Source organism: Dama dama, chromosome 22 (genome assembly GCF_033118175.1).
Source record: "Dama dama isolate Ldn47 chromosome 22, ASM3311817v1, whole genome shotgun sequence".
Classification (NCBI taxonomy): domain Eukaryota; kingdom Metazoa; phylum Chordata; class Mammalia; order Artiodactyla; family Cervidae; genus Dama; species Dama dama.
Window position 1 is genome coordinate 55,238,528 of NC_083702.1, and position 27,923 is coordinate 55,266,450.

The following is a 27,923-nucleotide window of genomic DNA, read 5'->3' on the forward strand; positions in this document are numbered from 1 at the left end:
CATCAATCTAGAACTTCTTGTTGTCCATTTACTGGAAATTTAACTTTGTGATTGTCTTTTCTGTAAAATGGGAATGGTAGTAATAGAAGCTATTTCAAAGAATTATTTGGAGGATTCAGTGAGATTCGGTAAGTAAAAGAATTTAACATGCTCCCTGCACATAATAAATGCTCAAAAACCATTAGCAATTATTGTCATTACTAGGCCTGTCTCTGCTTAAATATCTTCAGTATTTCACATTGACTACAGAATTAAGCATAAACAAAAATAATAAAACCTACTTTTAGTTATCTAAACTTAGCTCCAATGTCTTCCTAACATAAACTATTAGCTTCATCTACGCTCTTTCACTCTCCAAGTCCTTATGTTTTATGTTCTAGTCCTACCTTTCTTACCTGAAAACTGCAGCTTTTCACAACCATCTTCCTTCCCAGCCACAGTTTGATTTCTTCTCCCCCTGCTTTTTCATCATGCTTCATTTATCTGTTATCAACTCTCAAGTTATATTGCATTATAAATTGTTTGCATGTCTCATGGCACATTTGATTGTATACCTCTCAAGGGCAGAGATTTTTTAAAATTTTACTAGACTTTATTTTTTAGAGCAGTTTTAAGTTTAGAGAAAAATCAAGTGGAAAGTATAGAGATTCCTTTCACACTCCCCGCTGCCACCCAGGTGCAGCTGCCCGCACCGTCAGCACCCCCTCCAGAGTGGGACACTTGCTTTTAGTCAGTGAGGCTTGACACTGACACGTCCTCATCACACCATGTCCATAGTTTACGTTGGGGTTCACTCTTGGTGCTTTACGTTCTGTGGGTTTGGACAGATGTATAGAGACATATACCCACAGTTTCAGTATTGTGCAGAATAGTTTCACTGCCCTGAGAGTCTGCGTTCCACCTATTCATCCTAATCCTGGACCAGAGATTCTTTTCAATTTATCCATAAAACACAGTGCCAAATACATAGTTGCTCCCAAATAAATGTTTTAGATGTATGATTCAATGAATGAAAGAAGGAGGGGACAAATCAGAGAGAATGAATGCATCCTGTCATTCTTGCTACCTGATGTTTTGTCTCCATTTCAGTGTTCACTCATACTACCTTAGCCTATTCAGAAGACTTCCCCCACAAACTACTGTCTTTCAGAACCTGGCTTATTCTTGAGATACTTATTCAAACCCCACCTTACGTATTATACTAAATCAAGAGTGAGCTCTGGACACATCTAAGACATTTTATGAATTATCTATTTAATTTGGTGTGTCACACTTGCATTTTTTATTGCAAGAGCCTATGTCTGGATTCCCCAGTGAAAATAAATTTTTTTTTAATTGCAGTTTTATTTATTTTTATTTATTTATTTATTTTTTTATTAGCTGGAGGCTAATTACTTCACAACATTTCAGTGGGTTTTGTCATACATTGATATGAATCAGCCATAGATTTACACGTATTCCCCATCCCGATCCCCCCTCCCACCTCCCTCTCCACCCGATTCCTCTGGGTCTTCCCAGGGCACCAGGCCCAAGCACTTGTCTCATGCATCCCACCTGGGCTGGTGATGTGTTTCACCATAGATAGTATACATGCTGTTCTTTCGAAACATCCCACCCTCACCTTCTCCCACAGAGTTCAAAAGTCTGTTCTGTACTTCTGTGTCTCTTTTTCTGTCCTGCATATAGGGTTATTGTTACCATCTTTCTAAATTCCATATATATGTGTTAGTATGCTGTAATGTTCTTTATCTTTCTGGCTTACTTCACTCTGTATAAGGGGCTCCAGCTTCATCCATCTCATTAGAACTGATTCAAATGAATTCTTTTTAATGGCTGAGTAATATTCCATGGTGTATATGTACCAGAGCTTCCTTATCCATTCATCTGCTGATGGGCATCTAGTTTGCTTCCATGTCCTGGTTATTATAAACAGTGCTGCGATGAACATTGGGGTGCACGTGTTTCTTTCAGGTCTGGTTTCCTCAGTGTGTATGCCCAGAAGTGGGATTGCTGGGTCATATGGCAGTTCTATTTCCAATTTTTTAAGAAATCTCCACACTGTTTTCCATAGCGGCTGTACTAGTTTGCATTCCCACCAACAGTGTAATAAATTATATTTTAAAGTAATGAGTAGAGTTTCATCCTTCTTGCTTTCTGTGAGCAAGAAGTGCCTTCACAAATTATTGCTTTTCACCTGGGATTGTTGACAATGGCCATGGAACAGAGAAACTTGCTGGTCTCTAAAGAATTCACAGTCTTAGTCACTTTTGGACCAATTCAGCTGTCGAGTACAGAAAATTATTGGGGACTAATTAAAAATATAACAAGGAAGTAAATGTTTTGAAGATTTGCACTTGCAACAGTTTCCATAAAAAGCTCTAGAGGATTTGCCAAACTGTCGTTAAAATAATATAACTTCTATGTGCTAGCAGGAGTTATTTACAGAACTTCTCCATCCTTTCCCCAGTATTTTAAGCATTCTAAAACTGCATCTTTGATGTTATTTTGTTTTGATATAAATTTAAGAGGAAAATGTTATACATATTGCTGATTTTCAAGTCATCAGTTTCTTATTTCTGCTCCCACTATACTGAACATAAGGGAAGATTACTTTGGATTTTTGAAATTTCATTCACTTAGCTTTGACCATCTAGGAAGATACATGTATCTGAGAGTGATAATTTTGATTTTATCTACATTATAAAACTATTTTGCACAAATGTCAGTTTTTTATGTAGGTTGATTTACTGAGATGCTTTTTTTTTTTTTTTTCACAATTTGAGGGATTTCTGGGAAAAGTGCTTTGGGAAGGCATGAATTTGGATGTTATGAATCAAGGAGGTATGAAACTTCTCCTTTGACCAATACTCATTTGAAATATTATAGAGAAAACTTAGTCCAGTCATATAAAAAGAGCATTTCTTTTAAGTTAAGGTGATATTTTAGTCATCTGTATAATGACAATCTAAACATTTATGCTGGATGATCTATCATTATAAATTAAGTAATGATACTCTTCTTCCTTGAAACAAAACTACAGGGGGATATTTACCATTATAAAAGAAAATAAAACATTTAATAAGCAAATACCTTTAAGATAAACTGCCAAGTGTATTCCACATTATGATCTTGTAATTAATACCAGTTTTAAGTTGAAATATCAATTCATGTTAATTAACGTAATTTTAAGTCTTAAAAGGTAAACTGAGTGATTAGGTTCATGGTCGTTCTATTTTTATTCCCAGATAATGCCTCTGAGGTAGCAATTACTGCTCCAGGAACTAGTAACCATAGAAACAGCTCCACAGGCCCAACACCTGACTGCTCACCTCCATCTCCTGACACTGCCCTCAAAAATATTGTAAAAGTCATTCGACCCCAGGTAAGTGCTCATCATGACATCATGTACAGTTTAATATATTTTGTTTTTGAATCAGTGCATGCACACCATCTGTATTGCAATACCGGGACTATTTTATAATAAGCAAATGGACTTCCAGGTTAAAAGAATGGACTTGGAAGAGAATGTTTCCTTCCCTTGGAGATGATGATACACATTGAAATCTGTTAGCTTTTGGAAAATTGAATTTGTATATTACATGAAAAAACAAGCTGAGAAAAATGGCTATTTCACATCATTTTTCTCAACATTTTAATAATTATGCTCAAACTGTTGAGCTGTTACATGTTTTCTGGTGTTTCCTTTTTCTTTTGTCTTCGTTTCTTTGGACATGCCACATTGTTTGTGATAAGTTCTTTATCCTCCAACCCCAATTGTTTTTATATATATATATATTTCCCCCAAATCTTTATCCTTTATGGCTTCAAACTAATTTTGTCTGTATTTGATATTGCACCTCTCATTGCTCCTTATTTTTCTCCAGTGCTCAATTTCCTCTAGCTAGTCTCTTTACCCTTTGTTCTTTTTTTCCATTTCTGTCACTTTTCTGTATGGGTTTCTTTCTCTTACCCCCTTTCTTTCAGTTGGATTTCCCAGTAGGCGGTTTGCAGGCAAGCTTTAGAAATATCATTGGGACAAGCTGTTCTGTGATATTTTATTGAAAATAGCACTTATAAAGCTGTTTGCGTTATATTTTTGCCAACAGATGGACTCAGAACATGGAATTGGTGGTGTTCTCAACCTGGCTCATTCTGAATGGGCCTCACAAAATTCAAGAGAGAGGAACTTTGGATCCTATCAATGCCATTCACTATCTACTTAGATATATAGTATGAACAAATATTTTGAGCCAATTTGCAGAACAAATATGTCTTTTGAGATTGTTTTGACCTAAATGAGCAATAATTTGTTTAACATCTTACCTTCTTTAACACAACTTATTTTGGATTTTTAAATTATAAGCATCATCCTCATCAGTAAAATGACATTTAAGCTTTACATATCTGCTACAGTTTATGGAACACTTTCCTACAGATTATTTTGTTCAACCTTTATCAGTTCCAAGGGAATGTGTATTTTAGTGTTATGGATAAGGATATTGGCACTCCAAAGGGGCTAAGTTGTGCAACTGATTTGAAGTTTCTTGTACTTCCCTTGGTGTAATAATTGTCTCCTGCAATCCTGTTCAGAGGGTAGAAAACTCCTCATTAGGATATATAATTTGCTCCCTCTTTTTGAGGATAAAACTTACAGGTTCATTGAGGCATAGGTATTATCTCACACAATGTCCTGGTATGTGGAGCAGGAAGATGTCTTCAATAATTCCTCTCCGTTTTCAGGGAAATTTGACCTAGTTCATTTGTTTCAGGAAATAAACCTCACTAAACTTAGATTTAGATGCTAAATGTCACATTTATTATCATTGGTTTTCTCACTAGGCTAAGGTGTTTCTGGTGCTATTGTGCAGCTATCGCATTTCCAACACTTTAAACTATTTATACAGGAGATTGTCTTATATGTATTAACAAAATTTATTACTAAACATTTAATTTTATATCAGTGTAACTTCTCTAATATAAATGCATTTGGTCATTCAGTGAATGAAAAAGATTCCTTTCTGTGTAGTCTAATGAACTCTAAAGGATCTTACTCCATAAATCCTCCTTTACATATCTTATCTTATTTTAGTAAACTTTGAAGAAATCTAGGAGTAGTGTTAAAGCCAGAAATTCCACTTGACTCCACTCCTTGGTTCTGTCCATTTTTAAATGTGTATGAAGGTATCTGACTCTACTTTCCTTTATTAGATGTTATAATGATGATTTAGGGAAGGAAAAATGAAGGGAAAAAATTGTGAAACTAAGGATGATGGTATTTCAATTAGAACCAATGCAACCTATATGTATATATGTTGTAGAACAATAACAGCTAAGGTATATAATTAAGAAAGAATATAACCTCACTTGGGCCACTCTTTCTTTTACCTCGGAGACTTTGGTGCAATACTTATTTCTCCTTTGAGTCCTGATCTCCTGGGGTTCTTCATACATTGTAGAGAGCAGGGAATAGAAAATTCAAGTGAAAGTAATTATGAAGGAGTATTGGAGTAGAACATGTGATTTCAAGAAATGGTTTGGAGACCAGAGTGTGTGAATAGGGGACAGCTAGATGGATAAAACAGAGGCCTCCCTACTGTGCTCTGATAAGGCGCAGGTGTGTCGGGAATGGAACACTGTCGAGAGCTACTGTTCCAAAGGAAAGATAATTATTGGTTAGCTTATATAAGAGCCTAGCTTAACCCTCTAGGTGTTTCATAATTCTCCTGGTTTTTCTGTCTGGAAATGCATGAATGTGATTTAATTGACTTCAGTTCAGTTCAATCACTCAGTCGTGTCCAACTCTTTGCGACCCCATGAACCACAGCACGCCAGGCCTCCCTGCCCATCACCAACTCCCGGAGTCCACCCAAGCCCATGTCCATTGAGTCGGTGATGCCATCCAACCATCTCAGCCTCTGTCGTCCCCTTCTCCTCCTGCCCTCAATCTTTCCCAGCATCAGGGTCTTTTCCAATGAGTCAGCTGTTTGCATCACGTGGCCAAAGTATTGGAGTTTCAGCTTTAACATCAGTCCTTCCAGTGAACACCCAGGACTAATCTCCTTATGGGTATTCAAATACTGTTTTCATTTATTAATTAGAAATTAATAACATTATTGGAATAATCATTTCACTCTTAAAACTGGTGATGAGCCTTGAAAATCGAAGTATAGGTGCAACTCTTAATCATTAATTTACATTTATTTGCCTGGGCATTAGTACATGTGTTTAGTCTTATTGTGAGAAGAATGATACAGAACAGATAAGAGATAAAAACAGAACCGTTCATCTTATTCACTCACTACAAATAGATACTGATCAGATAGAGCAAGTTGGGTTACTTCTCCTTCACCTCATGCATACCTTTATCTAGTCTACTTTCATAACTCCATCTATAAATGGAAGATATCCATTATAACCAATGAGTTCTTGCTTTCAATGAGGTACAGCTGATTATACATTGCATGTGTTTCTGAATGGTGTATTAATTGTGACAGATTTTGCAGTGCTTTATTGAGTTTGACTATTTGACATATTTATTAACTCAGTAAGTCACAACTGTTAATTCTGCATCCTGTATTTGATCTTTTTACCTTTGCTTCTTTGAACTCTTTCATGTCCTAAAATTCCTCAGATTGTGAAACTTTCTGTTTTTGATTCACAGAGTCTGAAATACTGATGTGCTACTGGCTTCTCTTTGTTTCTTTTCAGTATATTGACCCTCAAGCCTGAAGCTCTCTATTTAGATGAATTTGCAAGGCTAGGCCCACTTATTCATACTTGAAAATAGAGTTGTTTCTAAACTTGAAAAGATACTTGAAATACTTGAAAACTATTTACATGTTAAAAAATTTAGGTAGGTCTATTGCAGGAGACCTGGTTTTGATCCCTGAGTTGGGAAGATGCCCTGGAGGAGGGCATTCCTCCAGTATTCTTGCCCAGAGAATCCCCATGGACAGCAGAGCCTGGTGGGCAGTCCATGGGGTCGCAAAGAGCTGGACACAACTGAGCGACTAAGCCCAGCACAGCACTGACATGCCAGTTTTCTTTTTGCTTTTTTTTTGTTATGTCTTTTTTTAATTTAATGTTTTGCTGGTGAAGCATCTTTTTACCCTTAATAGAAGAATATAGTTTGATGGATTTTGACAACTGTGTAGTAGGTGTAACCACCACTCCAGGCAGGATATAGAACTTTGGTGTTACCCTCAGAAAGTTGCCTCCTGCCTGTTCCCATCAGTGGCCCTTATTCCTGCCTCAGTGTGTGCATGCATGCTTGCTCAGTTGCTCAGCCATGTCTGACTCTTTGCAACCCCATGGACTGTAGCCCATCATGGTCTCCTGTCCATGGAATTTTCCAGGCAAGAATAATGCAGTGGGTTGCCATTTCCTATTCCAGGGGATCTTCCCAACCCAGGGATCGAACCCACATCTCTTGCATCTCCTGAACTGGCAGGCAGATTCTTCACCACTGGTGCCACTTCTTTCTGATTTTTATCATCATAATTTAGAATTGCCTATTCTTGGACTTTATGTAAATGGAATCCTACTGTGTGTGTATGTTTTATGTATGTCCAGGTCTGGATTCTTTCACTCAGTATAATTCACTCATGTTATGCCTTTTTTTTTTCTTTTTTGCTGAGTAGTTGGATTAACATAGTTGTTTCATCTTATTTGGTGTTATGAATGAATGTGCACTATATGTTCATATAGATACCAAAAAGTAGAAGTCAGGTTGCAGGGCAGATGAATAGCTAGTATTATAAGAAACTTGCCAAGAGTTTTCTGAATTAGTAGCTCCATAATTTAATCCCACATAGAAATATCTGAGATTTTTGATTTCTCCACAGCCTTGCCAACATGTACACTTTCAATGTTTTTTTTTTTTCATTTTAACCATCCTTATGGGTATGAAAGCATGTCTTACTATGGCTTTAAGCAATTTTTCCTGTGGCTGTTGCTCATTATTGTATCTTTTGAGAAGTGCCTGTTCACATCTTTTTTATGGGATTGTTCAATCCTAATTGTCAATTTGTAGTAATTTTTTGTTACTACGTTCATATTACATTTATTACTACTATAATTTTTTTATTACTACATTTATTACTAAATTCTCCTATAATTCTAAAAGATTTTAGTTATTTGTCTGGTTTATGCCCTGCAAATATTTTTCCCAGTCTGTGATTTGCCTTAATTTTTAAAACATTTTAATTAATGTATTTCTTTATGGTGGTGCTGAGTCTTAGCCGCCCCGTGGCTTTCTCTAGCTGCGGTGAGCAGGGCTCACTGTCTAGCAGAGGTGCACGGGCTTCTCACTGTGGTGGCTTCTCTTGTTGCGGAGCGTGGACTCCAGACTGCTGGTTTAGTAGCTGTGGCACATGGGCTGTTTCTCCATGGCATGAAGGATCTTCCCTGGCTGGGGATCAAACCCGTGTCTCCTGTGTTACAAAGCAGATCCTTAACCATTGGACCACCAGGGAAGAATCGGCCTTAATACTTTTTAGTGGTACCTTAAGATGAGTAGAATATTTTAATTTTAGTGAGATCTGATTTTTTTTTTCATGGTTAGTGCATTTTGTGTCTTTTTCCAGGTTATCAGTATATGCACCCATTTTTTTCCCCCCATAAACTTTCTGGTTCTGGCTTTTGCATTTAGTTCTGCAATCTATCACAAACCATTTTTGTATGGTGTGAGGTGGTAGTCAAGTTTCATTTTTTTTCCTATATGGCGAAAGACTTCCCTTTCTCTGAGTTGACTTAATGCTTTAGTACTGTTTACTATTTTAACTTTCCAATTTTTTTTACTGTTGATATATAGAAATGCAATTGAGTTTTATATCATCCTTGTATCTGCCACCTGGATAATTTCGTTTAAAACTCACAGTAGTTCCTTTAAAAATAATTTCCTTAGGATTTTCGCCCCCCATCATCTGAAAATAATGATGGTCTTACTTTATCCTTTCTGATTTTTATGTCTTTTATTTCTTTTTCTTATCTTTATGGTTCATGGAAGTGGTAAAGCCAGAAATCCTTTCCTTATTTGCTATTTTGAGGGAACACACTCAGTATTTCAACATTAACTGTAAGCTATAAGTTTCTTATATGTACCCTTCTGCTTCTAGTTTGCTGAGAGCTTCTTTTTTCTCTTCTCTTTTTTATTTTTTAAATTGAACGATAATTGGTTTACAGAATTTTGTGGTTTTCTCTCATACATCAACAAGAATCAACCTGCTGAAAGCTTTTTTTAACATAAAAGTGTTTTTACCCATTTTATTGTTTTTTAATATATATTTAGATGATCATATTACTTTTTTCTTTTTGTTCTATTAAAGTGATAAATGCATTCCTTTAATTTTGAAAGTTAATCCAACTTTGAACTTGGTTATGATGTTTTATCCTTTTTGTACAGCATTTGATGCAAGAGACACTTTGGATAAAACCTGTATGGAGAGATGGATTGGCCTAAGGGAGTCAAAGATGACTGGTTGACTGGAATTTTTGAATGATAGTAATAGATATAGGAAAAACTTAAGCAGAAGTTCATTTTGATGAGGGAGAGGGTGATATAACAAATTTGGTTTTGTGAACTCATTGAGAGTGAAGCATGGTATACAAAGTGAAATATTAGTGTAGAATTGTGGTGAGACAGGTTAGGAGCTTAAGGTAAAGATTTTACAGTCTTTTATAGAATTTGATGGTAAAGGGAGATAGTACCAAGGGTGGTATGCTCGCAAATGCTTTCACTTAGGAATATAGTTAATATTTGTGAAGCACCTAACATAATTTAATTTTCATAATTTTGGAGGGAATGGATATTATTATTGTAATTTTATAGATGAAGAAATTGAGAACCAGGAAGTTTGAGTGATTTCTTCACATATACTTGAGAAACAGGGCCTTAGTAAAAGAGAGACAGAAGAAGCATTCAGAAACGATAAAGGAGGAAGAACCAGACATCCTGGAATGTGAAGTCAAGTGGGCCTTAGGAAGCATCACTACGAACAAAGCTAGTAGATGATAGAATGATAGATGATAGATGATAGAATAGTAGATGATAGAATTCCAGTTGAGCTATTTCAAATCTTAAAAAAAAAAAAAGGTTGGTGCTATGTAAGTGTTGCACTCAATATGTCAGCAAATTGGGAAAACTCAGTAGTAGCCACAGGACTGGAAAAGGTCAGTTTTCTTTCCAATTACAAAGAAAGGCAATGCCAAGGAAAGTTCAAACTACCTCACAATTGCATTCGTCTCACACACTAACAAGGTAATGCTCAAAATTCTCCAAGCCAGGCTTCAACAGTACATGAACTGTGAACTTCCAGATGTTCAAGTTGGATTTAGAAAAGGCAGAGGAACCAGAGATCAAATTGACAACATCTGCTGGATCATCAAAAAAACAAGAGAGTTCCAGAAAAACATCTACTTCTGCTTAATTGACTATGCCAAAGCCTTTGACTGTGTGGACCACAACAAACTGTGGAAAATTCTTAAAGAAATAGGAATACCCAACCACTTTACCTGCCTCTTGAGAAATCTGTATGCAGGTCAAGAAGCAACAGTTAGAACTGGACATGGAACAACAGACTGGTTCCAAACAAGGAAAGGAGTATGTCAAGACTTTATATTGTCACCCCGCTTATTTAACTTATATGCAGAGTACAATATGAGAAACACCAGGCTGGAAGAAGCACAAGCTGGAATCAAGATTGCCAGGAGAAATATCAATAACCTTACATATGCAGATGACACCACCCTTATGGCAGAAAGCAAAGAGGAACTAAAGAGACTCTTGATGAAAGTGAAAGAGGAGAGGGGAAAAGTTGGCTTAAAGCTCAACATGCAGAAAACTAAGATCATGGCATCTAGTCCCATCACCTCATGGGAAATAGATGGGGAAACAGTGGAACCAGTGAGAGACTTTATTTTCTTAGGCTCCAAAATCACTACAGATGGTGACTGCAGCCATGAAATTAAAAAACGCTTACTCCTTGGAAGAAAAGCTATGACTAACCTAGACAGCATATTAAAAAGCAGAGACATTAGTTTACCAACAAAGGTCCATCTAGTCAAGGCTTGGTTTTTCCAGTTGTCATGTGTGGATGTGAGAGTTGGACTATAAAGAAAGCTGAGCGCCGAAGAATTGATGCTTTTGAACTGTGGTGTTGGAGAAGACTCTTGAGAGTCCCTTGGACTGCAAGGAGATCCAACCAGTCCCTCCTAAAGGAAATCAGTCCTGAATATTCATTGGAAGGACTGATGCTGAAGCTGAAACTCCAATACTTTGGCCACCTGACATGAAGAACTGACTGATTGGAGAAGACCCTGATGCTGGGAAAGATTGAAGGTGGGAGGAGAAAGGGACGACAGAGGATGAGATGATTGGATGGCATCACCGACTTGATGCACCTGAGTTTGAGTAAGCTCTGGGAGTTGTTGATGGACAAGGAAGCCTGGTGTGCTGTAGTCAGTGGGGTCGCAAAGAGTCGGACATGATTGAGCGACTGAACTGACTGAAAGAAGGAAGACAGCATGTTATCATGAATATAAAGAGAGGAAAGAAAACTGAAGAGGAGATTAGTCAATACTGTCAAGACTTGTCAGGAGGTTGAGGAGAAGGGACATTAAAATGTCACTTTGTGTGGTGATTATGAGGGCAAAAACCTTCAACAATGCAATTTCTCTCAAGTGGACAAAATGCAAAGAGTTGAAGAGTTGGAGAAAAACAATGTGCTAATTGTAGATTAATTTTTTGAATAGTTGGTTTTAAAAGGAACAAAATGTTTGTGGTAAAAGGAAAGAAAGCATTGGGCAGTGTGTTGAAAGAAGGGCATGCTTAAGGAAACAGTTTTTTTCTTTTATTTTAGGATATAGGAAATTAAACCTGGTTGTAAAGAGTAGGAATGAGGAGACTAAAGGAGACATGCATGATGGAGACTGAAATGTTAAATTGTATAGTAGGAGGAGAAACTAAATCTAATCAGCTTCAAAGTTCAAACATTCTGGCATCACTGGATGCAAAAGACACTTTAGATAAAGCATTAGTTGCTAAAGTACTGCTTTCTTGAGCTATGCCTCAGTAGTTGTTTTAGTTGAGTTGATTTTATACTGTTTTCTCCTGTTTCACAGCATGAATCAAATCTATAGTAATAAAAGAGGATGTTTGAGAAATGACCCAAGGTAGAGGCAGAAGAAGAGACCGTTTTAGCACAATGTCACAGAGGAGACATTCAAACAGGTGCTTAATATTGAACACTATAATATCTTAATGAACATAGTTGGATGCTAACAGAAAGCCAACCTGGAAAATTTGAAACTTCTGAGTATTTTGAGGTACTCCTCGTGCTGTCCAGATTCTACCATGTATTTTAAATCCTATCCTGAATAGTATTCAGCAGAATGAAGTGATTTCAGGCTGCACTTTTGCAGCTAAGGAAAGACCCTATGAAAAATAAGCAAAGAGGGCATAAAGGTCAAGAAAAGAGAAAACTCAAGGGCCCAGTTTTCTCAAGAGTCTAAGGGAGATGATTTGCAAAAAGATGAGCTATTCCTGAACTCCTGCCTATGATGGCCTCTGTTTCAATCAGGTGACAACTCAACCTGGAGGAAATAAATAGTTTGGGCATTCTTCTGGACTTTCTTTGTGCTTAATGAACTAATAATAAAGTAATTTAATAATAAACCACATTCTCTCTCCCTTCATTAAGGGTTTAGAATTGGGGGTGCATAAAATTCTTGCCAAATCTAGAATCACATTTTACTGGGCACTGCAGGGTTATAGAATACATATGCTAAAATTTAGAATTAGAAATGAGAGTGGGTACATAAAAAGCAGAGGCATATAACTCAGAATAAGTATAGTATGTTGTATTGGGTTGCAGTAAAAATAGATAAAGAATAAAAATTCAAAGGGACAATCTTTGAAAAGTATCTTTGTTATTGAGTACTGAACCATTTATTTCTATTATTGTGGACGTATTTCATTTATTCCTTATAAAAACCCTACGAGGTAGATGTTTTCCCTTTGTTTTACTGGTTGGGTCTGAGGTTAGAGTGAATAATTTCCCGTGTTACACAGCCCCTGACTGGAGGGACTCTGCTCTTCCACCTCCAGTGGCCTGTTAACGTTCATCACCTCGTTGTCACTGTTGTGTAGTCACTAAGTCGTGTCGGACTTTTTTGCGACCCCGTGGACTGCAGCCCGCCTGGCTTCTCTGTCCATGGGATTTCCCAGGCAAGAATACTGGAGGGGGTTGTCATTTCCTTCTCCAGGGGATCTTTCTGACCCAGGGATTGAACCCACAGCTCCTGCACTGGTAGTCAGATTCTTTACCACTGAACCACCAGGGAAGCCCAGTTAGCTCAATAGGGAGAAAGTAATCAAGAGGGACTGTGATATTCCAGAAGGATGAAGAAGTTTGAGAGGAGAATAATAGATTAGAAAAAGGAAGACGAGCCTAGAGATGGGAACCAAAGAAGACCGCATAACTATCATTTGGAGTCCTACAACCAAAGTTTCCTTGGTGACTCAGTGGCAAAGAACCTGCTGCAATGCAGGAGACACAGCAGACACAGGCTTGATTCCTGGGTCAGGAAGGTTCCCCTGGAGAGGAAATGGCAACCCACATCAGTATTTTCACCCGGGAAGCCCCATGGACAGAGCCTGGTGGGCTGCAGTCTGTGGGGCTGCAAACCAGCTGGACACAGCTGGGCGGCTGAGCGCGCACACACCCAGAGCCAAGTGAGAGGACAAGGCGGAGAGCAGGAAAGTGATAAACCAAGGAAAAGAATCTGAGCGAAACGAAGGACAATTCAGAAAGAAAAAACTGAGGAGGAAGTCAGTGACCCCAACAGTCAACTAGTAGTCCTGGACAAGTTGGAATGTCCTGGAAGCTTTTTATTTTTATTGAAGTATAGTTGACTTTATATTCAGTTCAGTTCAGTCACTCAGTCGTGTCTGACTCTTTGCGACCCCATGAATCACAGCATGCCAGGCCTCCCTGTCCATCACCAACTCCCGGAGTTTACTCAAACTCATGTCCATCGAGTCGGTGACGCCATCCAGCCATCTCATCCTCTGTCGTCCCCTTCTTCTCCTGCCCCCAATCCCTCCCAGCATCATGGTCTTTTCCAGTGGGTCAACTCTTCACATGAGGTGGCCAAAGTACTGGAGTTTCAGCTTCAGCATCCGTCCTTCCAGTGAACACCCAGGATTGATCTCCTTTAAGATGGACCAGTTGGATCTCCTTGCAGTCCAAGGGACTCAAGAGTCTTCTCCAACACCACAGTTCAAAAACATCAATTTTTTGGCACTCAGCTTTCTTCACAGTTCAACTCTCACATCCATACATGACCACTGGAAAAACCATAGCCTTGACCAGACAGACCTTTGTTGGCAAAGTAATGTCTCTGCTTTTTAATATGCTATCTAGGTTGGTCACAACTTTCCTTCCAAGGAGTAAGCGTCTTTTAACTTCATGGCTGCAATCACCATCTTCAGTGATTTTGGAGCATTAGTGTCAGGCATACACCATAGAGACTCAATATTTTTATAGATTATATTCTATTTCCAGTTATTACAAAACAATTCCTATTGTTTATTTTATTTTGTACATAGTAGTCTGTGCTTCTTAATTCCCTACTCTCATCTTGCCCCCCCCAATATCTTCTCCCCATTGGGAGGGAAGTGGGGATAACCTCATATTTAGCCAACATCATGCTAAGTAGATTTAAATCATTGAAGGAACTTAAAATGCCTCCCTGAATGCATTACCTAAAAGCCAGTGTTGCTATCAACACAGCCAATTGTGGATGAGATAACAAGAGTGAAAGGATTGTCTTTGGAAGGTTATATTTCAAATATGGGCACATGTGATTTAATTGGCACTGTAATAACAAGTGGGGTCATTTTAGGGCTTGTTCTCAGTCTGTCATTCTGTTTCCATTTTATTCCATACATTTGTTTCATTTTTTAGATTCCACATATAAGTGATAACATCAAGTATTTGTCTTTCTGTGTCTCATTTCACTAAGTCTGATACTCTCCAGACCCATCCGTATGGTTGCAAATGGCAGAATTTCATTCTTTTTATGGCAGAGTGATATTCCATTGTGTATATATACCCATCTTCTTTATTTATTCAGCTGTTGATGAATGTATAGATTGCTTCCATGTCTTGGCTATTATAGGTAATGCTGCTTTAAACATTGGGGGTGCATGTGGCACTTTGAGTTAGTTTTTGTTTTCTTTCGGATATATGTCCTCAAAAGGTTCTTTTAGAAATGCCTTGGCCCTATCCTCCAGACTGATTAAATTGATATCTTTAAAAACAAGTATTTTATGGAACTGTATGCAACATTTCGCTTATAGGTACCTACCTTTTTTTTAGGAATAAAATTCTAATCATGCCCTGTCACATATCCTCTATGTACCCTTTCTATGTAACTCTCAATTTGTCAGCAAAATATGGGTGGTATTTACCTTGCCTCCTTCTCAGGGACACAGGAAAGCTCAAATCAGATAAAATGTACCATGGTGCTGTAAGTTATAAAGCTCAATAGCGATCCAATTTGTCATTAGAGGGGCAATTAAATCACATTTGCCCACATTTGAAATATGACCTTGGAGAGACTGTCTTCTCACTTGCACTGTCTCATCCACAGTTGGCTCTGATGATAGCAACCCTGGCTTTTATGTAACATATTTGGGAGGCTTTTTAAATTCCCTAAGTGACTTGAATCCACTTAGGATGATCCTGGATAAATATGGATCATTTAAGGTGAAACAAAGAACAATTCAGAAAGAGAAAAAAAAAATTGAGGAAGAAGCCAATATGGAGGATCCCCACCTCCAGCATTTCATTCCTTACAGATGTCTCCATATGATAGTCACAGGAAATATAAACTCCTTGAAATCTGGGATGTGAGAGAATCCAAAGAAGACAAATGGCTTGGAGTTGTGAATGGCTGACCCAGTGCAGGGGAAGGGAAAGTCAGCATCCAGGAAGCATCCACTATGAACAGCATCTTCCATCAATGACTAAAATCACCATCATTCTGTACAGAGGTCTTGTCAATCACATTCCAGCATAATATTAATTATCCTCATTTCTCTTGTTTTGATGAGATCCTGGCTGAATTTGTCCACCAGGAAAATGGGAAATTATTTGAGAAAGATTAAGCGGTAGAGAGAGAGTCAAGTTATACAGGGCCGCCTTTGCTGCATTACCTCAGATAAGCCAAATGGCTCCTGCCTTAGTCTTTTTGTCCTCATCCTTAATTTGCCAGAATGTCCTTCCCCCAGAGATCTGCATGGCTCATTATCTTTCTCCCTTCAGGTCATTATTAGATGCCACCTTATGAGAGAGCCCTTCTGTGACCACTGAATATTAAGCAGCCACCATTTTAGTTTCTATCTCCTTTATGCTATTTTTTTCTTTATAACGTTTTTCACTCCTGGATTAGCATTTATGTGTTAATTTGTTCCGTGTTTTTCTTCATCACTTGAATGAACATTGCATGAGAATGATAACTGTTTTATATTATTATTATTATTATTATTATTAACTGCTCAGTCCCAGCACCTCAAACAGCACCTGGTACATAACTGGTGCTCAGTAAATATATTATTTAAATTAATAAACTGAGTGTGATTTGGTAAAAAAGACAGTGAAGACGGTTCTGGGAAAGGAGTACTCAAATTGAACTTTATATTCGAATAGGAATTAGCTAGGTGAGGTGATAAATACATAGTCCAAGGGGCAGCATAGGATGAGCAGGGCATTTAAAGTTTTTTACTTAATGTTCTGTCAAATCCACGTTGGATATTCTGCTGAGTCAAGAAATCCCAGGCAGGTATTCTACCCTTTCCCCTCAATCAGAATGCCCTAATCTCTATGGAGCACTCATTCCGAGTATTGTTCCTAAGGGACAAAATGGTTTTCATGGTCAGATATATGGGGGAAATAGAGGGTTAAACACTTTTCTTTATTGAAGAATTTTTCATAGCCTTTCCCCACTGCCACCCGTGGGAAACTCATTAATATTTTTCACAACTAGTGATCCACAAAACACAATTTGGGAAGCAAGATCCAGGTCATTTGATAGACTTCTTTGTAGCTGACCCTAGCAATTCCATTGTGGTTTGATTTTTTTTCACTCATTCTGTATGAATTCATACAGTTGAGAAAGGGAGCGTGCTGACTCAGCAATAAATAGTGTGATCCTTTTAGTATGCTATAGAGTGGTATCTATGTTTAAATCTACTTAATCCTCTGAGCAATCATGTAAAATAACTGAGTCATTATGATTCCTATTTTATATATGAGGAGAAATAAAATGGATATACTGTATATTATATCATGTTGAAAACAAGTTTTAAATCAATAATGTTAAAATCCTAAAACCCAAAAACAAACAGAAGAATCTATATATTTTTTTACTATAATACAATATTATTTTTGCATCATTCTATTTTACACTGATTGAATTCTACTCAATAAGTTTCTTCACACATTATATTAGGCACTATGAGGAATAAAAAATATTTACATAATTCTTGGGGCTTTAGGCGACAAATTAACTACCTTGTTTTCTTTTTCTCCCAGGCTCAGAACCAATTGAGAGATGGGATACAGGAGTTAAATTAGAGTTAAACATCATATTTTTAAGTTACTGATAGGATAATTGGACAATGTGGTTCTAGATATGTGGCCAGACGTGCTTTCCACTGAGTTAGACATACAACCGAACCTGTTACTGGTATAGCTAGACAATCGACAAGGTAGTTTAGCCACAGAAGAACAGAAAATGTATACATTACGCTGATGTGTTGGTTCTGAAGAGGAAAAACCCAGAAGGGGTAGAGATGAGCATGCTTAGTTTCCCTCCCAAAGTAATTTTATAGCTATGTAACTCCAACTCCTTTGGGGAGAAATGAGTGGAGGGTAGGAGAAAAGGCCAAGAATGTTATTCTAATGGAATTCTCCTTCTCGTGGAAATATGAGTCCAGGGGGTACAAGTTCAGCTTAATAAAAACATAAGATATACTTCATTTGCTCCAGTAGCCTACAGTGTTGGATAATAAGACTCGCTATACTTACTTGCCAGACATCATTTCACTCCAAAAATCTGCCCTTCCTTCCTTATATCAATTTATGACAACACCACCTCCTCAGTTTCTGAACCAGAAGTTTAGGCTGCACTGGATGTCTCCCTTTCTTTCTCCCCTTCAGTCTAATTAGCCTCCAAACCAGGTCAACTGTTTCCCGAATATCTCCCAGAGCTTTTTTCTTTACTTTGCTCCCACTGCAATTGTCTTGATTCATCTTCTCTTGACTTGATTTTTGGAATAAGTCCCACAATGTCTTCCTTGTTTTTCTCATCTGCTTCTAATTTATCTTCTACATTTCTCACAGAGTAATCTTCATGTTATTATTTTATATTTTGAAACAATCAAAGAATTATATTAAAGAAAAATTAGAAACACAATACAAAGATCCTTTTCATAGACCTCTTTGTAAGATGCTGTAAGATCCTGTCAACCCCAAATGCCTTAGTGTGCCATTTCTTGAAAAAAAGAATATTTATCTATAACCAGAAAAGATCAAAGATCATTAACTTTAATACATTACTACCAATTTATCCTAAAACCCAATTCGGATTTCACCAGTTGTCCTAATAATATCTTTGTGGTAAAATATACAGTCTAGAATCATATATTATGTCTACGGTCATTTCTCCTTAATCTCTTTCAATATGGAATGATTCCTCCATCTTCTCTGGACTTTTAAAACTGTGGCACATTTGAAGATAACAGATCAGTTATTTTATAGCATGCCCTTCAATTTGGGCCTATCTGATACTTCCTTATAATTAGATTCATGATATTCACCTTTGTTAGAAAGATCCAGAAATGACTCTGCCTTATTTTGTTGTTGTTTATTGCATCCTGTCAAGTGATTCATGATTGCCTTATTTCTGATATTGTTCACCTTGATCATTTAATTAACATTGTCTTCCAGGCTTCTTCACTGTAAAATTATTCTTTTTTTAAAAAAATAAACTTATTCTTTATTTTCTGTAACTTAAAAGCATTTGTGGGGGAGTACTTTGAAACTATATTAATATCCCACTTCCTATAAAAGATTAAATTTAAAAAATTATTTATATGCATTTGTTTAGACCCATATTTTCCTATTTTAGTCAATGAGTATTACAACTTTACTATCATTATTTGTTTTGAAACTTTAATGATTCCTGTTTTTGCAAAAGGGAGTCCTCCTGCATCCTTTCCACATATCCCCATCATTCTTGGAGTGCTTCCTTGCTTTTGGGAACAAAAAGATAGTCTAAGCTTATTTCATATATACTTTCTCAGTCCCATATGTGGAATCAGCCATTTCTCCAAGAAGCTCTGCTGCTAAATCGCTTCAGTCATGTCCGACTCTGTGTGACCCCATAGACGGCAGCCCACCAGGCTCCCGCGTCCCTGGGACTCTCCAGGCAAGAACACTGGAGTGGGTTGCCATTTCCTTCTCCAATGCAGGAAAGTGAAAAGTGAAAGTGAAGTCGCTTAGTCGTGTCCAACTCTGTGCGACCCCATGGACTACAGCCTACCAGGCTCCTCTGTCCATGGGATTTTCCAGGCAAGAGTACTGGAGTGGGGTGCCATTGCCTTCTCTGCCAAGAAGCTCTACTATTTCCTTTTAGTGGAAAATGATCTTTAGATGCCAAGATTTATGTACTAGGTATATTTATTTCTATTAGGACATCACCACTCCAGGGCCCTTCCAAGTGGGGAGAGCTAGGGAATATTTACATGTATGCACAATATATATATGTATGTGGGTATGAACATGTATATACATGTATATTTATGTACACACATCTATATTTCCATAACCATCTATATAAATATCGAAAATCATGAGTTCATAGTGATAGTGTAATTTCAGTGTTTACACCACTGAATTCATTTTAATATTTGTAATTTATTTTCTGATAACCAGAAACATGACTTCCATTATCCTTAATGTATTTAGTTATTTGATCTGGCCCTAACACCCACTTAGGGCCATCCTCATAAGTGGATGCCAGTCTCACCCCATTTGGGCTCTGCCTTCCCATGCCAGTCCACCCCCCATAGATGCCGTCTTCACTCTGCTCAGGTACGTCACACACCATACAGTCCGCCCTCCTCCTCACCTTCAGTGCTCTGGCCCGCCACACTGGACTGAGCCTTGGGGACTCCCCTCCTCTTTCGGGCATCGGTTTGAGTCTCCACCCCAGCTGCAGTCCACAGATCGATGCCCTCCGAGCACCGTGAGATGTGTGACACCCAGGCTAGGCCTCTCCTCCGTGGGGATGCTCTCCTCACCTTGTGTGGGCTCTGTCCGCCAGTGCCAGAGTCTCCCTCTGGGTGGCAAGTGATCTTTTTATACTATCAACCGAATCATGTTATTCACCTTTGTAAAATATTCCTGAGCTCCTTCTTGCCTCATAGTAACATCCAAACTCCTCAGTAAGGTGTTAACCTGTTTATCTCTTGACACTGAACTCCTCTTTGTGACCACCATCCCCAACATACAATCATACTGAACTCTTGCAACTCCCCAAAGGAAACCTGTTTTCTCACCCTTTTTGATACAGTAGAATGTGTTTCCTTCTTTCTATTCCTAGTTAACATCTATTCTTCCTTCAGGATAGGATCATGTAACATAAAACCCTTTCTCGTGCCATCTCTGGTAAGATGCCCTTATGCGTTCATCCATTTCACTCATATATGCTGAGAGTGTTCTGTATTTCAGCCTTCATGCTAGGTACAGGAAATGTTAGTAAGACAAAAGGAGGTCCCTGCCCTCAAGGAGCTTTACAATGAGAAGGTCGATTTACAATAATCAAGTAAACAATAAATAAAGATTGTAATTTCAAATCGTGATGAATGCCATGAACTAACTAAGCAGAGTAAAACAAAAGTTGAAAGAGTAGCCAGTACTTTACAGCAGAGAAAACCTCTCTGAAGGTGATGTTTGAGTTAGAACATGAATGAAGAGAAACAGCCAGCTGTGCAGAGTCAGAGGGAGAATGTTCCAGGGAAAGGACATGTCAACACAAAGACCCTGATGATGAGGTGAACTTGTGGTGGAGGAACAGACAAATGGCATGTATGTGCATTAGGGGAAAGTGCTTGGAGATTAAGCGGCAGAAGATGGGGAACCATGTAGGTCTTTGTAAAAATTGTAGATTTCGATCCAAGTGCAATTAGAGGTCATTGAAGGGCTTAAGCAAGGATGCGACATGATTTCCTTGATGTTTTTAAATGAAATAGAGGAAAAGCAGAAGCAAGAGAAGTAATTCAGAGGTTTTGTGGTCGTTCAATTGAGAGAGTGCTGTTCTTGGATCAGGGTGGTGTGGTGAAGGTATATAGAATAGTGAATGCTTTTGAGACACATTTTCAAAGTAGAACCCAAATATTTGTGGTTCTGTTAAATTCAGGGGATATAGGGTGTGAATCAAGCATTCCTAGGTTTATGGCTTGAACTGCTGTGAGAATCATAGTGCTACCTACTGAAATGGTGAGGTCTGGGCGAAATCTAGGGATTTTTGTGTGTTTTTTGTTTTGGTATTGCTGCGGGTGGGGAGCAAGGGTCAAAGACAAATTTTGGCTACATAAAGTTTGAGATACTTTCTAGAAGTCAAGGAGATAAATGTCAGGTTTTCTAGCCCTTCCACTGTGTTCCTCAAACATCATGCATGTACCCATATATTATTGTATGTACCCATATATTATTTTTATATGGGTATTATAAGAGTATATTTATGCAGCAAAAGAGATGGAAAGATTTTATAGAAAACCTATTAGTTACATTACTATTGATAAAAGCAGAAATGATCCCCCACCAGTCTGTGAGATTTTTCTTCTTTGATTTTTGGTGTTTAGGAAAGAACTTGATATTTGTTGAGTGGACTCAGGGATAACAGGTATAATTTAACATGACTTCTTAGAAAAGTTGTATGAAACAGGTACCAAACCGTATCGCAATTTCACTCACGATTATTTCTCTCAAATGTTTCTTGAAATCAGAAAGACACATTAAAACTGTCTTACATCTTCCATTGGATTCCATAAAAAAATGCAACAAAGATATCAACACAAACAGATATCTGCATAATAATTGCAGCTATATGTGAAATGATAAATTAAGAGAATCATTAGGTTTGTGAAAATATATGAGCGAAAAGACTGCTTTAAAAACGTTAAATTGCATAAACATTAGGCAATGTACTCTAAGAAAACAGTGACAATGATTAATAGCAACTTTAAAAGTGGTGTGTTCTAAATCTTAAAAGCAGCAAGGGAGAAACAACAAATAACACACAAAGGGATTCCCATAAGGGTAACAGCTGATCTATCAATAGAAACCCTCCAGGCCAGAAGGGAATGGCAGGACGTTCTGAAAGTAATGAAAGAGAATAACCTACAACCTAGATTACTGTATCCAGCAAGGATCTCATTCAGATATGAAGGAGAATTCAAAAACTTTACAGATAAGCAAAAGCTGAGAGAATTCAGCACCACCAAACCAGCTCTTCAACAAATGCTAAAGGATCTTCTCTAGACAGGAAATGCAGAAAGGTTGTATAAACGTGAACCCAAAACAACAAAGTAAATGGCAACGGGACCACACCTATCAATAATTACCTTAAATGTAAATGGGTTGAATGCCCCAACCAAAAGACAAAGATTGGCTGAATGGATACAAAAACAAGACCCCTATATATGCTGTCTACAAGAGACCCACCTCAAAACAAGAGACACATACAGACTAAAAGTGAAGGGCTGGAAAAAAATATTTCATGCAAACGGAGACCAAAAGAAAGCAGGAGTCGCAATACTCATATCAGATAAAATAGACTTTCAAATAAAGGATGTGAAAAGAGACAAAGAAGGACACTACATAATGATCAAAGGATCAATCCAAGAAGAAGATATAACAATTATAAATATATATGCACCCAACATAGGAGCACCGCAATATGTGCGGCAAACACTAACGAGTATGAAAGAGGAAATTAATAGTAACACAATAATAGTGGGAGACTTTAATACCCCACTCACAACTATGGATAGATCAACTAAACAGAAAATTAACAAGGAAACACAAACCTTAAATGACACAATGGACCAGCTAGACCTAATTGATTCACCCCAAAACAATCAACTTCACCTTTTTCTCAAGTGCACACGGAACCTTCTCCAGAATAGATCACATCCTGGGCCATAAATCTAGTCTTGGAAAATTCAAAAAAATTGAAGTCATTCCAGTCATCTTTTCTGACCACAGTGCAGTAAGATTAGATCTCAATTACAGGAAAAAAATTGTTAAAAATTCAAACACATGGAGGCTAAATAACACGCTTCTGAATAACCAACAAATCATAGAAGGAATCAAAAAAGAAATAAAAATATGTATAGAAATGAATGAAAATGAAAACACAACAACCCAAAACCTATGGGACACTGTAAAAGCAGTGCTAAGGGGAAGGTTCATAGCATTACACGCTTACATCAAGAAACAAGAAAAAAGCCAAATAAATAACCTAACTCTACACCTAAAGCAATTAGAGAAGGAAGAAATGAAGAACCCCAGGGTTAGCAGAGGAAAGAAATCTTAAAAATTAAGGCAGAAATAAATGCAATAGAAACTAAAGAGACCATAGCAAAAATCAACAAAGCTAAAAGCTGTTTTTTTGAAAAAATAAACAAAATTGACAAACCATTAGCAAGACTCATTAAGAAACAAAGAGAGAAGAACCAAATTAACAAAATTAGAAATGAAAATGGAGAGATCACCGCAGACAACACTGAAATACAAAGGATCATAAGAGACTACTACCAGCAGCTCTATGCCAATAAAATGGACAACTTGGATGAAATGGACAAATTCTTAGAAAAGTATAACTTTCCAAAACTGAACCAGGAAGAAATAGAAGATCTTAACAGACCCATCACAAGCAAGGAAATCAAAACTGTAATCGAAAATCTTCCAGCAAACAAAAGCCCAGGACCAGATGGCTTCACAGCTGAATTCTACCAAAAATTTAGAGAAGAGCTAACACCTATCTTACTCAAACTCTACCAGAAAATTGCAGAAGAAGGTAAACTTTCAAACTCATTCTATGAGGCCACCATCACCCTAATTCCAAAACCAGACAAAGAGGCCACAAAAAAAGAAAACTACAGGCCAATATAACTGATGAACATAGATGCAAAAATCCTTAACAAAATTCTAGCAAACAGAATCCAACAACATATTAAAAAAATCATACACCATGACCAAGTGGGCTTTATCCCAGGAATGCAAGGATTCTTTAATATCCGCAAATCAATCAATGTAATACACCACATTAACAAATTGAAAGATAAAAACCATATGATTATCTCAATAGATGCAGAGAAAGCCTTTGACAAAATTCAACACTCATTTATGATTAAAACTCTCCAAAAAGCAGGAATAGAAGGAACATACCTCAACATAATAAAAGCTATATATGACAAACCCACAGCAAGCATCACCCTCAATGGTGAAAAATTGAAAGCATTCCCCCTGAAATCAGGAACAAGACAAGGGTGCCCACTCTCACCACTACTATTCAACATAGTGTTGGAAGTTTTGGCCACAGCAATCAGAGCAGAAAAAGAAGTAAAAGGAATCCAGATAGGAAAAGAAGAAGTGAAACTCTCACTGTTTGCAGATGACATGATCCTCTACATAGAAAACCCTAAAGACTCTACCAGAAAATTACTAGAGCTAATCAATGAATATAGTAAAGTTGCAGGATATAAAATTAACACACAGAAATCCCTTGCATTCCTATATACTAACAATGAAAAAACTGACTGAGAAATTAAGGAAACAATACCATTCACCATTGCAACAAAAAGAATAAAATACTTAGGAGTATATCTACCTAAAGAAACAAAAGACCTATACATAGAAAACTATAAAACACTGATGAAAGAAATCAAAGAGGACACAAACAGATGGAGAAACATACCGTGTTCATGGATTGGAAGAATCAATAATGTCAAAATGGCTATTCTACCCAAAGCAATCTATAGATTCAATGCAATCCCTATCAAGCTACCAACGGTATTTTTCACAGAACTAGACCAAAGAATTTCACAATTTGTATGGAAATACAAAAAACCTCGAATAGCCAAAGTAATCTTGAGAAAGAAGAATGGAACTGGAGGAATCAACCTGCCTGACTTCAGACTATACTACAAAGCCACAGTCATCAAGACAGTATGGTACTGGCACAAAGACAGAAATATAGATCAATGGAACAGAATAGAAAGCCCAGAGATAAATCCACGAACCTATGGACACCTTATCTTTGACAAAGGAGGCAAGGATATACAATGGAAAAAAGACAACCTCTTTAACAAGTGGTGCTGGGAAAACTGGTCAACCACTTGTAAAAGAATGAAACTAGAACACTTTCTAACACCATACACAAAAATAAACTCAAAATGGATTAAAGATCTAAATGTAAGACCAGAAACTATAAAACTCCTAGAGGAGAACATAGGCAAAACACTCTCCGACATAAATCACAGCAAGATCCTCTATGACCCACCTCCCAGAATATTGGAAATAAAAGCAAAACTAAACAAATGGGACCTAATGAAACTTAAAAGCTTTTGCACTACAAAGGAAACTATAAGTAAGGTGAAAAGACAGCCCTCAGATTGGGAGAAAATAATAGCAAATGAAGAAACAGACAAAGGATTAACTCAAAAATATACAAGCAACTCCTGCAGCTCAATTCCAGAAAAATAAATGACCCAATCAAAAAATGGGCCAAAGAACTAAACAGACATTTCTCCAAAGAAGACATACAGATGGCTAACAAACACATGAAAAGATGCTCAACATCACTCATTATTAGAGAAATGCAAATCAAAACCACAATGAGGTACCATTACACGCCAGTCAGGATGGCTGCTATCCAAAATTCTACAAGCAATAAATGCTGGAGAGGGTGTGGAGAAAAGGGAACCCTCTTACACTGTTGGTGGGAATGCAAACTAGTACAGCCACTATGGAAAACAGTGTGGGGATTTCTTAAAAAACTGGAAATAGAACTGCCATATGACCCAGCAATCCCACTTCTGGGCATACACACTGAGGAAACCAGATCTGAAAGAGACACGTGCACCCCAATGTTCATCACAGCACTGTTTATAATAGCCAGGACATGGAGGCAACCTAGATGCCCATCAGCAGATGAATGGATAAGGAAGCTGTGGTACATATACACCATGGAATATTACTCAGCCGTTAAAAAGAATTCATTTGAATCAGTCCTAATGAGATGGATGAAACTGGAGCCCATTATACAGAGTGAAGTAAGCCAGAAAGATAAAGAACATTACAGCATACTAACACATATATATGGAATTTAGAAAGATGGTAACGATAACCCTATATGCAAAACAGAAAAAGAGACACAGAAATACAGAACAGACTTTTGAACTCTGTGGGAGAATGTGAGGGTGGGATGTTTCAAAAGAACAGCATGTATACTATCTATGGTGAAACAGATCGCCAGCCCAGGTGGGATGCATGAGACAAGTGCTCGGGCCTGGTGCACTGGGAAGACCCAGAGGAATCGGGTGGAGAGGGAGGTGGGAGGGGGGATCGGGATGGGGAATACGTGTAAAAAAGATAAAAAAAAAAAAAAAAATGGTGTGTTCTTATCTTCTCATGCTTACGCTTCCTCATTTTCCTTCATGTCAGAACAGTTACAAATGATTAGCTTAGCAGTCATTTCTCTATTAACCAACAAAATGTCTGAAACCATAGAGACACTGGCTGTCAATATTTCAAACTTAATCTTAGAGACACTCAGTTCAGTTCAGTTCAGTCGCTCAGTCGTGTCCGACTCTTTGCGACCCCATGAACCGCAGCACACCAGGCCTCCCTGTCCATCACCAATTCCCAGAGTTTACTCAAACTCATGACCATTGAGTCAGTGATGCCATCCAGCCATCTCATCCTCTGTCGTCCCCTTCTCCTCCTGGCCCCAATCCCTCACAGCATCAGGGTCTTTTCCAATGAGTCAACTCTTTGCATGAGGTGGCCAAAGTATTGCAGTTTCAGCTTCACCACAGTCCTTCCAGTGAACACCCAGGACTTATCTCCTTCAGGATGGACTGGTTGGATCTCCTTGCAGTCCAAGGGACTCTCAAGAGTCTTCTCCAACACCACAGTTCAAAAGCATCAAAAGTTTCGGCACTCAGCTTTCTTCATAGTCCAACTCTCACATCCATATATGACCACTGGAAAAACCATAGCCTTGACTAGATGGACCTTTGTTGGCAAAGTTGTGTCTCTGCTTTTTAATATGCTGTCTAGGTTGGCCATAACTTTCCTTCCAAAGAGTAAGTGTCTTTTAATTTCATGGCTGCAATCACCATCTGCAGTGATTTTGGAGCCCAGAAAAATAAAATCTGACACTGTTTCCACTGTTTCCCCATCTATTTGCCATGAAGTGGTGGGACCAGATGCCATGACCTTAGTTTTCTGAATGTTGAACTTTAAGCCAATTTTTTCACTCTCCTCTTTCACTTTGATCAAGAGGCTCTTTAGTTCTTCACTTTCTGCCATAAGAGTGGTGTCATCTGCATATCTGAGGTTATTTATATTTCTCCTGGTAATCTTGATTCCAGCTTGTGCTTCTTCCAGCCCAGCGTTTCTCATGATGTACTCTGCATATAAGTTAAATAAGCAGGGTGACAATATACAGCCTTGACGTACTCCTTTTCCTATTTGGAATTACTCTGTTGTTCCATGTCCGGTTCTAACTGTTGCTTCTTGACCTGCATACAGGTTTCTCAAGAGGCAGGTCAGGTGGTCTGGTAT

The 27,923-nt window shown here is 37.9% G+C and overlaps 1 protein-coding gene across 5 annotated transcripts in view; it reads left to right on the forward strand.

Annotated features, from left to right (window-relative positions):
* ANKS1B (ankyrin repeat and sterile alpha motif domain containing 1B) overlaps nucleotides 1–27,923 on the forward strand; it is a 1,085,637-nt gene that overhangs the window by 404,467 nt on the left and 653,247 nt on the right. For all 5 annotated transcript variants that reach the window (XM_061125565.1, XM_061125567.1, XM_061125569.1 and 2 more), the window contains exon 11: nucleotides 3,246–3,382. In XM_061125565.1, the coding sequence (XP_060981548.1) occupies nucleotides 3,246–3,382 (137 nt within the window). The remainder of the gene's footprint in view (nucleotides 1–3,245; nucleotides 3,383–27,923) is intronic.